Here is a 13,699-nt window from a genome sequence, read left to right on the forward strand (position 1 = left end):
GTTATAGTTATTGCGCTTCATTTCAGCTTTTTATCTTTTTTTTTAAATTTATTTATTTATTTTTACCAAATTTGTAATTGCTTTTATGACTGAAACCTTTATGACTTGAAACTGTCCAGATAGATACTGTACACATCACAATGAGGTAATCCTACTTGCATTGTGTGGACAGATAAACATACAAAAGTAACTGCACATCAGGAATATATACACATACTCAGTAGGCTATATATGCACATATACTGTATGTACACACAAACATAATAACTAGATAAATTACAAGTAGGTACAATATCTGCCATGACTCCACGGTGATCTCAAAATCCACATAGACAGGTGCTAAGATGATGCGCGTCGCCTTCCACTGTCATTTCATACGTGCCCAACATTTCCTGTTGGGATTCCCACATTTGAATCAACATTGATCTCAAAGTTTATATTTTTGGGTGCAATTGGTGGCCAACTTATCTACCACCAACTGTGTGGAGTGGACTTCACTTGTGTCTGTTAAATAAGTCACGAAAATACAGAGACACTGAGCATTTTTAGCTTCTGGTATTTGCGCCTATGCAGTTTCTGAGTGCAATTGCACTTTGACATCACTGTCTTAAGACTTGGTCCGGTGTCCGGAAATAATTCATTTTACCGGACAAATTGGAACCTTATCGGTCACGTTTCAATAACAGTCTACTGTATGTTACAAACGCAAATATAATGTACACCCCGGTTACAGCGGCCCTCGCATGGACTTTGCCGCTACCCGGAGCCGGGGGAGGGAGGGGACCCCCAGCTACCGGCGCAGGTACCAGATGTGCTCGGCCTGGCAGGTCGGCTCGCCTCGCACAAGGCAGAGGATGAAACAAACGCCGTGGCGCAATGAAAGTGAGGGTCGGCGTGCGGCGGCGTGGCGCGGGTGCCGGGCACACCACTGGCCCGTCTTGCTCGCGCTGTCGGGGCGGTAGAGCGGCTACGTTTTGTGTGAGCATTATTACCGGACATTTAGAATTTTTTATACATTTTACCAGGAAAAAGATGGTAATTACTGGAGCCAAACAACAAGGAAGTACCGTAGTGCCACGAAGCATAACACACTTTTCCCACAGTTTTGTACCAAACATAGAAGTTACATAGTGCAACAACAGGCGTTTGGGGGGGTGGGTGGGAATTAAAGAGGTGTCATTCTTTTTAAGGGGTGGGTGATACTGAATTTTTTTGGTATTGATCCTACTGATGCTAGAATCAATCTTCAAGTAGTATTGGTTGTATCGATACTTTTGGTGTCGATCCGTCCACACTATTCTACATATTACAAGTCAGTGTACCATCAAAATGATTTTAAAGGTGTTATTTAAAGGTAAAAGGTTACATAGTGTTGCTTTAAAGAGCAGTGGTTCTCAACTAGGGGTCTGGGGACCCACGGGTGGCCTCCAAGAGGTTCCAGGGGGTTTCCAGCTAATTGATTATTAGAAGAAGAAGAAGAAGAAGAAGAAGAAGAAGAAGAAGAAGAAGAATCTTTACTGATCACACGCCACGCCACACTACAACACATGCATACACACACCCACGCACAGGCTTTGGATGGCGGCCGGTGAAATGTGGCCTCTGCATTTGACCCATCTTGGCTTGTCCTTCCTCCGGGGGGGCAGCCAGGAGCAGTGGGCAGCATTCGACGACGCGCCCGGGGACCTGTTTCCTTATGTCCATCACTGGTCAGACGATGATGTTGTGCATGTTTTTGGTGAGGGTCCTTACTGATGTTAGATGGAGGAAACCCCGTGTGAGCACGGGGAGAACATGCAAACTCCACACAGAAAGCCGCAGTGAGGGGTGGGGCGTGCGACTGCCTCGGTTGGGGCGACAGCACCCCCGGCAGAGTGTCTGTTCCGCAAAATTTGCTATTGTTATTATTTGCTAAACATCATCATTGCAGGGCTATCTAATATTAATGTGTTTGCTAAATAGCCAATTCATCAAACAAGATCCATATTTCCTTCTGTTTTCACAGATAACGTGCAACAGGATACAGAAGATTAGTGAAATAAATATCCAAGAATAATAAAATATTATCTGTATAATAATATACCTACTATCTATGATACTATTTGTTTGAAGTTCATGATCATATTGCATGTTATTTGGAAATGCTGTCAAGCTCAATTTATTGATGAATTTCATTCATCCCTGTCATCACGCAAAACGTTGGGGTTGTGCTACAATCCTATTTTCTTTGCGAATGGAGAACGAGAGTTCTTACTGTGCCTTAAGCTGTCTCCAGACAGCGGCACTGAATAAAGCTGAAAGCTCCTTTAAACCAACAAAGTCTCAACTCGGCCGTGACAGGCTGTGATTGGGCCACTAGGGCACCCGTCATCAGGCCCGACCCCAGAATATATACGGTGGGACCTTGATTAACGAGTGCACTAACATACGAGTTTTCCGAGTTACGAGCCGTCGTTCCGTCCATTTTTTGTATTGATTTGCGAGCAAAAATGTGAGTTACGAGGAGCGAGCTTCAGGTGCCGCCGCTGGTTGGCGTGGAGAGCGAATGCGGCAGCATCCCGCGTCTCACTCCTTCACTTCACGTGGTTACCTGAGCGTGGAAGCATCGCTTTTGTGTTTTGTGCTCGCGTTTTGTGCTTTTTGTGCAGTTATTTTGACAATTGTTTTTTTCTAACCCTAACCCTAAGAAAGTAAGTGCTGAGAAGAAGAAGCAGAGGATGTCGATTGAATTAAAGCAAGAAATCATTTATTTATGTTTTATTATGTTTTTATACAATATTTGTTATTTATAAATACATTTTTCTTATTTAAAAACACGCAACAAAAAAAAATTGGGGTGTTTTTTTTGGAGGCTGCAACGGATTAATGGGATTTCAATTCATTTCAATGGGGAAAATTGATTTGCTGTACGAGCAGATTGAATTACGAGCTCTGTCACGGAACTAATTAAACTCGTAAGTCAAAGTACCACTGTACTTGGTCACCGCCTGTCATACGTCTTCTGACATATTATTATTCAGCTCTTGAGCGATCTGGTCAGTCGAGGCCACCGATAAGAACTGTCGTTCTTCATTCGTAAAACGAGGGTTGTAACACAACCCAAACGTTTTACTTCATTACAAACTCGAGTTCTCACTATGCCATACTCTATATCTCGCGGTCAGTAAAGGTTGAGGGGGGAGTTGTATCCCATGCAAGCTCAAAGGCACAGGCATCGAACCCAGTTAGTCAATTCTAAGGACCAACTGGGAGATGTGACCTCAAACCCCAATCCCAGCATATAAGAATCGATCCATAGGGTGCGGAGGTGAATTATCCTCATGGGTGGGGATTCCGCCTACTGCTGAGCTTATATCACCTGACCGTAACCACTTTCAACCACCTAGCGTAACTCTGTACGCGTGCTCACACCTGGCAGCTATCAAAACAGCATGTGCCAGTGCTGACGTGACGACATGTCACCAAGCAGTGCTGCTGGACAGACAGTGTGGCCAGATCTCCCACACGTTTACATGAGACAAGTGCCAGAAGGAGTGCCGACTTTACGACAGCATCGCAACCTCACCTCCTGGAAGGGTCCGAATGGGGGTCTTGTTAAGGCATTTAACACCAAAACCCCGATCCCATTTTGCAGTCAGTGGCCGTGTACGCAGGCGGTGCCTTGCATAAACCCTGGATGCCAAAATGTGACTGCCTGGTGACTTACCATCCGCTCCATTATGAAAGGCCGATATAGCGTCCAGGTACACCAGCGGCACGAAGCTCCCCTCCGTAGTGGCTCAGGTCCTCCATGCCTTTCTACCCCTCACCACCGGAGCTTGTGGCGGCGGAAAGGATTCATGTTCCGGCCCCTCATCCCATCAGCAGGGGGAGGCTGGGACATCTCCTCGGCCAGAGCCGGTCCACTCTGGGCCCGCAGCGCACTTGGGGGCCGTCTGGTTCCCGACTGCTCCCGCGATGAACCGGGTTTCTGCCTGGGCTCGCAACGCTTTCCTGGTGGAAAGGCCCCACGGACGGTTTGTGAGTAGCCCCTTGTGCCTCCAGGCGGGCCTGATGATGGGTGCCCTAGTGGCCCAATCACAACCTGTCAGGGCCAAGTGGAGACTTGGAGGTTGGTTAAAAAGGGGCTTTCAGCTTTATTCGGTGGAGCTGTCTGGATTCAGCTGAAAGCATACTAAGAACTCGAGTTCAAAATGAAGTAAAACTGCTTTACATATTGTGCATGTCAAACAGTGAGCTAAACCTGAACTGGTGTTTTTGTGTCAGCCATGAAATAGCATTGTGTTTGCAGCCCTTTGGTATGTTGTTGAAGTCATAACCGTGATATTTCATAATTTCCCAACAACATTTTACACTTTAAAACATTCCACAGTCATGATTTGCACGTAGAGGTGGTGCAATACCTTGTTTGAGGGGGGAAATCACATTCATTCAGAACCGGGTTTGACCATTTTGACCAGGTTTGACCATGCATGTCCAGAATATCTGGGATGGGATGACCGTTAACCCATCCTACCACTGATTTGAAAACATGGAGAGAGGGTAGAGGGGGGGGGGGGGGCTCAGACTGGGTGGTAGGGGATATGTTTGGGCATGTCCTGAGAGCAGACCAGCTCCCACTCTGCCAAGGAAAGAACTCTGACCTGTCCATTCCTGCCTCACAGGACACTCTGAAGAAACAGGTAAGCTGATCTATTTATTTTTTCTTCTCCTTGGGGATGAAGCACCCTTCTTTCCTCTACAGTACATTGGCTTCCACATCAAACTCGTTTCATTTCATTAGGGTATTGGGTGTGGGGTGAGATGGCAGATGCCCACACAAGCGCAGACGTGGCCAGAATAGGAACGTAAGAGTTTGCTCACAAAAATAAAGTCGACTTAGAAATTCCTTGGTTCAGTGGTGACTGTGCTTTTAATGTTCTATTTGATTATCATGTTCTATTTGTTTGCGCCGTGACTTGAACAGCGCTTCCATGTGTTTGTTTACAGTTGTATCACCGCATCACATGGCAGTGCAGCGCAATAACAATAAAGTGATCAGTGGCAACAGCCTTCATTCATCTCGTCTATATGCTTTGTGGAGGTTGCAAGGTGGTGTAAACGTTGGGTTTTGGCTTTGGTATTCAGTGACAGCAGGGGACTAAATGTCCTTATTTTAAATTCAATTCAATTGTTATGTATTCATCATTTATTAATGTAATATTGTATTTATTTATTATCAGCCATTTATTAATTATTTTATTATAATTTATTTATTTGTTAACCATTATTTTTTTTGATTCATTATGTATGTAAGTATGTATGCATGTATGTATGTATGTATGTATGTATGTATGTATGTATGTATGCATGTATGTATGTATGTATGTATGTATGTATGTATGTATGTATGTATGCATGTATGTATGTATGTATGTATGTATGTATGTATGTATGTATGTATGCATGCATGTATGTATGTATGTATGTATGTGTATTTATTAATTGTTTGTTTGTTTGTTTGTGTATTTGTTGATTTATTAATTTGTTTGTTTGTTATCCGTTATTTATTTGTTGGTTGTTTTTTATTTTTTAACTGTTGTTTATTTTGTAGAGCTCTTGACACAAGAATCGAGCGTGTGTGGGGGTGTGTGGTTGGCTGGGTTCTGGCCGTGTGGCGCCCCCTCCTGGTTACGCCCATGTCCCAGGGCCTCGACCGGCGCTCGGCGGGCGTCTGGCCCCCTGCGGCCCTGTGGTTTAGGTAGCAGGGTGGCGCGGCTGGCGCGTTTCGGGGCCCGGGTATAGTGGCCGCCATAGTGAATGCGACTTGAGGGTGGGGGCTTTTTGGTGGTGGGCGTGGCAGGTGTGAGGGGTGATGCTGGGGCTGACGCTTGCCCTGTCTGGGTGGTTGCTGTTGTCGTGTGATTTTAGTCGTGTGTGTGTGTGTGTGTGTGTGTGTGTGTGTGTGTGTGTGTGTGTGTGTGTGTGTGTGTTTGATGCTTGGATGGTGCTGGTGGTGTGCTGTGTGTCACGGGTGTGTTTTGCGTATGCACATGAGGTCGAGCCTCTCTGCACACTTCATGCTGATGTCTGCCAGTAGATGGTGTTCTGGGCCACACTTACATTTGTAAAGCAAATTCATATCATAACCAGGGTTGATGTGTGTCATCAGAGAGCAGTCACATGGATGTATATATTCCAGTTTACAGTTGAAAAAACATGTTGTACTTCACAGTGGGGGTCTACCACTCAATACTATTTCAATAATTAGGTAAATAACTTTGAATAGTAAAAATATGAGATAAAATGAAATAAAAATGCTCTTATTATTATTATTATTATTATTATTATTATTATTATTATTATTATTATAAGATATATTGAATATCTAGGATGCATATTTTTCATTTGCGAATTGGTGTCTCCACTTCACCAACCAGCAGATGTCAGTATTTTGTCAGGAAGGCCCATAGGGCCTTCAGAAGAACATGTAGCACCTTGAATACATAAACGATTAAAAAACACAAATTAATTTCACATGAGGCCTCATAAGTGTGTTACAAACAAATCCAACAAAAGTTGTTGAAAACGGCAGAATATATATTTCTAAGTCTGTTAAATATCACCTTGTTTTGAATTACCCCTATTGGGGGTGAATTTAGGACGAGGAAAAAAATAAAATATTATCTTTGTATTTAATATGCTGCTCGTTGCCTCCACAATATGATTTCCTTTGGGTCCTAATTATAGGCCTGTTACAAAGCAATCTTCAATGGGATCGAGAGGACAATCGCACACCATGTTCCTTGTTGAGGACAGCAGAATGACAGAGTAAACAAGCACTCTTTTAACATGTGGTTAATTTACATGCGGCGCATCAACATCATTATACACCTTCTGGCAAGCTGTGTGCATGCGTCGGTGGGTGTGGCTGTGGGCTTGTGTAGTGAATGGAGACTACAGATACAATGACAACTTGGCTCAAAACCTTTCTGTCTCCGTTGTCACTAGCAGCCTGTAGCCTGTGTGTGTGTGTGTGTGTGTGTGTGTGTGCACGTGTGCGCGTGTTGAAAAGAGAGCCGAGTATGGAGGGGGGGTCACTTTCACTTGTTCCAACAGGATACAAAGGCAAAGAGAGTACAGAGATATTTTCCCTTAACCCATTTGAACTCTAATTGTATTACTTTGTGCTGTGAGTTCTGATTCCTTATGTCTGAATATCTGATTTTATGTTAGTGTGTGTGTGCGTGTGTGCGTGCGTGCGTGCGTGTGTGACCGTATGCTTCATTGTTCCCCTCATGTCGTGGAGAAATTTACAGAGTGTGTAAATGACAAAAAACGAAATGACATTACTGGCACATGGCAGCAACAGCGATCCCAACTTCAAATGTTGCAGGCAGGAAAAACAAGTAAAACAAGGGGAACTGGCTTTCTCTCTTCTCACCGTGACAAAGGGAAAAGTCAACAGCTGTTATGCAATGGACTACTCCTTGTCATTTCGCCCTACGCGCGTGCCCGTAAATTTAACATCTTATCTGTCGCTTATCCTCTTTTCCCTTATTGGACATCGTTCCTCGCTTTCACGACGGTCCGGGCCCGTGTGCTTTATGTACTTCAACTTGCTAAATGCCAGCACCCTGCCCTCTGAGAGGAGCGCTCAGTGTTCAAGGTTCAGGTAGATAAGGAGAGCTGAGTGGCTGACGCAGAGCCCGTGTCTGGTTGCCAGAGGCTCGTATCAGATTACCGTCGACGGCAGCTCGGGTGAAACTCAAGCAGTTACTCAGATACCTGTGGCTCAAACAACCAGAAACTAGAGCTAACGGAGGACGGGACTGCACCTTTTCCCCTCAAAGAGAGACTCGGAACGAGAACGATTCCTGTGGTTGTACTAGGGGAGCGGGGGGAGGGGTCGGGGAATAAACATCGCCATGGATCCAAAGGTAGGGCAGTATCTTCTGTTTTTTGGATTTTTGTCCGGGCTTGTTCGCTGTTCGACGGCGATGGTGTTCTGGTCGGCCGTGGTGGAGCTGAGCTACAAAGACAGCCAGAACATTTCCGTGAGGCAGAGTTGTGAGTGCGGAGTGTACGGCCGCCACTCTCTCTTGGAAAGCACCTGGGGTGTTGTTACTCTTCCTATCCTGGACCCTAAAGGCTGTAGCCAGGAGCCCGTGTACAGCCGCAATACCAGCGTACCCCCCTGGATAGCCCTAATAAAGAGGGGCAACTGCACCTTCAGCGAGAAGATCAATGCTGCCAAGCACCGCGGGGCCGCAGCTGTGGTGGTGTACAATACGGATGGCACCGGGAACAGCACCACTCACATGACGCACTCAGAAGCCCAAGACATTGTGGCTATCATGGTCGGCAACACGCTGGGCACGTACATCGCCAACTTGGTAAAGAGCGGACTGGAGGTCAACATGGTCATCAAGGTCGGCAGCCCCCACGGCCCCTGGATGGACACCTACTGGCTGTACTTCCTCTCCATCGCTTTCTTCATCGTGACGGCGGCCTCCATCGCCTACTTCGTCTTCATCTCCGCCCACCGACTGCACAACCTGCGCGTTCACAGGCAGGCCGAGAGGAGGCTGAAGTCGAAGGCCAAGAAGGCCATCGGTCAGCTGGAGGTGCGCACGCTGAAGAGGGGGGATGAGGAGACCGGCTCCGACGACCAGACCTGCGCCGTGTGCATCGAGTCCTACAAAACGGGGGACGTGGTGACGGTGCTGACGTGCGGACACATCTTCCACAAGGCGTGCATCGAGCCCTGGCTGCTGGACAAGAGGACCTGCCCCATGTGCAAGTGTGACATTCTGAAGGCCCTGGGGGTCGAGGAGGAGAACGACAAGGGCAGTTCCTCGCCGCCGGCACCAGATGTCACTGTGATCACGGTGTCGGGGGAGGAGACGCTGTACGAGGTCCCGCTGACCGAGCCGCGCGGCCCCGAGCCGCGGGAGTGTCCGCATCCGCGTCACTATGACAACAAGGCGTTTGAGCGAGACGCGGAGGCCGCGGGGGGCGGCCCCGTGGCCTGACGAGCTCGAGGAGAGAGCAGAATCAAGTTTGTCAAAATAAATAAATAAATAAAAATCCTGTTTTCATTGCAGGGATTGTGTAAAATTTCAGAATAGCCTCAAGGATGTTGATTGGTTATGATTTTTGCATTTGAACTGCTGTCGCACCGTTAGTTATGGTTTCCAGGTTGAACGTTATTACTTTATGAACCAGTCTTCCATTGTAGACGTTCTCCTCAAATTGTCAATCAAAACACCAGAATCCATATGGTATGTGATATATAATATACAGTATATGGTTAAACCAGAACAGATCTAATGTAAACTGATCTCCCTTGCAGGCTCCTCACTCGTATATTCATTTTGAGCGCCCGCATAGATCCGGTCGAGGAGGAAGGGCCTCGGAGCGTTTGAATGTTTAGACACGGAGCAAATGTACACAAACTCATCGACATAAGAGGACACTGCCCCCTCTCTTTTGGTGTGAGACGAATGAGACGGCGACGTAGCAGACAATAGAATCTCCCTCTGTTTCAAAATGGAATTTGTGTTCTCTTGTATTTCTTTCTTCAGGTTTATTTTTTTCTCAGGTTACATTTGCAAACACACCCTGTTAGACGGTGCACATTCCACTGGAAGGCATCTGTGCCCCGCCAGGGGAGCTTTTGTTAAGTTTTAATGGAATGGTTGATATGAGTACGAAGTGGTTAACGCTACCGGTGCATGACTGGTGTTTATGATTGGTAAATGTTATTGGTGTCAGGTTGAGGGGGGAGATTTGACACTATTCAGTAGGGAAGCTCAGTCTGTGGCAGTTCAATATGTGTTTAATCAAATGAAGAGGAGAAATCAACAGGACGTTGAATGTTGTCGACAGGTGGAAATTGCCTTTATTATTTTTCAGCGCTGCTGTTGTCAATCAGATCAATAAGATATTGAGATGCCGGCACATGAAGAAATGATGTTCCATGAGTAGCGAAGAAAGATTTCTGACATAAATAATCACCCTGAAGTGTCTATATTCGTGTCTGTATATTATTCTTCTGCCTTGCAAGTCTTCCAATCTGCTCATGAATTCCTCCCTCCTCGCTCAGGTCTACCACAAAAAAAGAAAAAAAGAAAAACAGCTCTGTGAGTAATGCTGTTCCTTAAAATGTATGTAAACTCTCTGTGAATTGATCAAGCAAAGGAATCATTTCTTTTTTCTTTTCCATGTTTGTCGGTGACTATGAACTGATTATGGTGTCCAATAAAAACAACATATTTTTCTATGTAAAATCATTCTCTCTTATCTGTGTTAACAGATACCACAAGCCCTGAATTCTATCAAAATGTATTTTCTCTAAAAAAAAAGTCTTGACTTCTGTATGGAAATCACCTTGACGCAAATGAGATCACAATAAAACCCCTCAAAATGAGGTTAACTAAATATCCACACAGGCTTGTGAACATTTTTGTGCGGTAGCGTGAGCGTGTTTTTGCATCTGTCTGTGTGCTCCTCGTAGTTTGTGAGAAGGCGAATGGAAGCGAAATGAAAGTTTGTTGTGTACCTGCGGAGTTGGACCGATGGCAGTAACCTCTGGACGGGCGGAGTCATTCCTCTCAGTTGGCTGGCGATAGGACCTGGCAACACAGCCAAAACATATCTGATATTTGTCTAATTATTAACTATGTTAACACCCAATTTGATTGTTATGTCAACACTATGCATTGGAGGAACGCGGAGGAACGCTGAGGAAAATATGTTCATATAGTGAGGGTATTTACTGTCCCAAAAAAGCCAAACACGAGGCTGACCCTGAAGATATTTTATGGTCCAACAAGTGTGAACGTGCTGGTGTTTGCAGTGTCATCAGACAACCTCACTTTTTTGGTTCTCATCCAGTTTTAGTGTTTTTATCCTATTGTCCAATGTGGGTTTTCAGTAAGTAATTAATATTTTTTTTTGGTCCATCTGCTGAAGGAACAAAGGATTTTATATTTTCCTTTTTTTTTAATGTTCGACATTTTCCCGTTATGGCAAGAACACCTGCTTTTGAGGGAATTCATACTGGAATACACAGAAAATAATCTGAAATATGTGAACAAATTATCCAAAACAACAAACACACTGCTAAACTGTTGAAGTAATTGAATCACTGGTAAAAAAAAAATACCGCTGCAATAATGTTACCAGTGGTGTCGTTAGGGCTGGGCGTTAGCGGCAGCCCCAAATGTTTTATGAATAGCCCCAATCTAAAATAGCCCCGTAGGGCCGGCTCTGCCCCCGATCGCTCCCTCTTTGACGGCATCCACTGTGCCCACAGCCCGCGATGGGGTGCCCATGATCGATGTGCCAAAACAGTGTGTTTTTACTTTAGAAGTAGGTTATTTTATTGTACTCCATTTCCTTATGGAACAAAACAAGCCCTCCCCCAGTCAACGGTTTGCCTGTAGAGCCTGCGTGGGCTAAGCCCTTGATGTCTATGCATCCTAGCAACGTCCCTGGACTGTATGTCTCTGGTATGAAAGAGCTCTGAAAATGAACACTAATGAGTTCACAACAACGACAGCGACACAACAACAAGGAAGCCAAAGAATAGCCGTCGCCCAAATGCCAGGTGCGTCAGTCACAAAAACTGCAGAATTATTCAATGTGCCAAGGGTGACACAAATACAATAGCAAATTGGGAAAATGCCTCAAACGTTCAGTCTGTAAAAATTCCATTGAATTGACACCTCTGTGACTCAGTTGTGGGCTTCACAAAGCTGGAATTTATGGCAGGGCTGCCATTCAGAAACCATTTGTATCCAAGGTCAACGCACAAACACGCATCACCTGAGCAACGGAAAAAAAGGTTATAAGGTCTGATGAGCCATCTTACATCTGATGTCCAACATTCTAAAGGCAATCACATGAAGAAAGGCAAAGAAAGCCTCCAACCCCCAATGTCTGTGGCTAACTGTTCAAAATGGTGAGGGATTGGTAATGGTACGGGCAGTCGTCTTGTGGGAGTGTTAATTGCCAAACAATTGCTCCACGCCGGAGACCAAAAGGTAATTTTCACAAGACCAAATACACTCAGTATTACTCTGGTGTTCCCTTGGGACGTTCCCACAGGTTTCATTAACTCCAGGATGCCGCCAACTTCCTACCACGGCCTCCACAATCATCTGAACTTCATTGAACCCTCATGGGAAGTGTAAAAAGTATGTTTTCTACTTCCTTCGAACCCTCGAAGAAGGAGAGGACATATTGCTGATGATGTTCCAGTGACTTGCTCAGTTTCATGAAGCTAAGTGTGGCAGTTTTGCCTACCACGCGCCACGTAAGTGGTGTTTTGAGGGACCTCCGGCACAGACGCACAGGAGACAGGGTTGTAGACACACCGGTTTATTGTAGAGAGTGGGCTAGTTGGAAAAAGCCCAGAAGCAGATAGACATGTGTCTTGACGGGGCTCCTTTGTCGTGTGAGTGTGGGGATGGGGGTTTTACCTGTTGCTCGTTAGACCAACCAACCAGCAACAGGGATGCAGCCACTGTGATCCTGGATCCACCAATGACCTAGACCCAGGTCAGGTGTGGCTGCTCAAACCACACCATCCCCACACCATCCCCACACCACTCTAAGACTCTTGATATTGAATTTATATGCATATACTATATACTGTATATCTATATACAGATTTGATAATGTCAAATTCCCAACGATCATCATGAGGATACATTTAACCCCAAAAATGAGGGATAGAGACACCAGACTGAGTACAGGAAACAGGAAAATACACCTGCGAGACGACAGGGTCGCGCAGATGACTCATCCCTCAAGCTGTTTCTCAATACCAAGTACGCAAAGACCGGACTTGCGGACTTGGTAGTTCAGACTTGGCAAGTTCGACTCGGGAGTACAGACTCCCGGGGACGGGAGGACGCAGGACGGCCATTCTGCGAAATGAATTCTGGGATACTTGGCTGTCCCAAGTCCACACAAGTCACCACCGATGCATCCTCGGTAAAATGGGCGGAGCAAGTCCACATCCGGGCATTTGGACTGGACTTGGCTTGATGCGTACTTTGAATTGGAACAGCACTTGGGCTGCGACTGATGACGTTTCACAAGTCCACAAGAACACAAGTACAGACAAGAACGCAGATTGAGAAAGGGCCTCAGTTTCCTCCCCAGGCTCCGCTGCCACTGTGGGGATGGGAGCAAATAAAAATATGGCAGCTTATTAGCAGTAGACAGCACAGCAGCGTGACCCCTTCCCCTGTCTCTCATAACTCGCCCCCTAAAATTGTAGAATTTGCCACCTCAAATCCAGGATCTGTCTCTCTCTCTCTCTCTCTCTCTCTCTCTCTCGCCCGCCCGCCTGCTCTCTCTTAACCTTCTCTCTTTCTCTCCCTCGCGTACACATGCACGGCCACATGTGCACGCGCTTGACTGTTACTCGAAACCCGAGGGTCCCCGATTCAGAGACAATCCCACGAGTCCTGGGGCTGCTGTCAGGGGGCTGCGAGACTCATGACCCACATTAAACGTCCCGTCGATGACATGGCGCCAAAAAGAAATATGAAAGCGATCGAGACGAGGGCCACACGGGTTCCAATTAGCATTGTGTCGGGTGTTTTTTCCTTTTTCTTATTTTCTAGGAAATACATCAAAAATGTATGTTATTGCAGCCGTATCATAAAGATATGGGAGAACACTTCTCAGACAACAAAATTAA

The 13,699-nt window shown here is 45.8% G+C and overlaps 1 protein-coding gene across 1 annotated transcript; it reads left to right on the plus strand.

The window, feature by feature from the left end:
- Nucleotides 1–7,907: 7,907 nt before the first annotated feature.
- On the plus strand, nucleotides 7,908–9,173 carry rnf128a (ring finger protein 128a; the record flags this gene model as incomplete). Its single annotated transcript, XM_079997314.1, has 1 exon — nucleotides 7,908–9,173. The coding sequence occupies one exon, from the start codon at nucleotides 7,908–7,910 to the stop codon at nucleotides 9,012–9,014; it is 1,107 nt and encodes a 368-aa protein (XP_079853440.1). The 3' UTR covers nucleotides 9,015–9,173.
- Between the last annotated feature and the right edge of the window lie 4,526 nt (nucleotides 9,174–13,699).

The sequence above is a fragment of the Zeus faber genome (genome assembly GCF_960531495.2).
Source record: "Zeus faber genome assembly, chromosome: 3".
In the NCBI taxonomy this organism is placed as follows: Eukaryota; Metazoa; Chordata; class Actinopteri; order Zeiformes; family Zeidae; genus Zeus; species Zeus faber.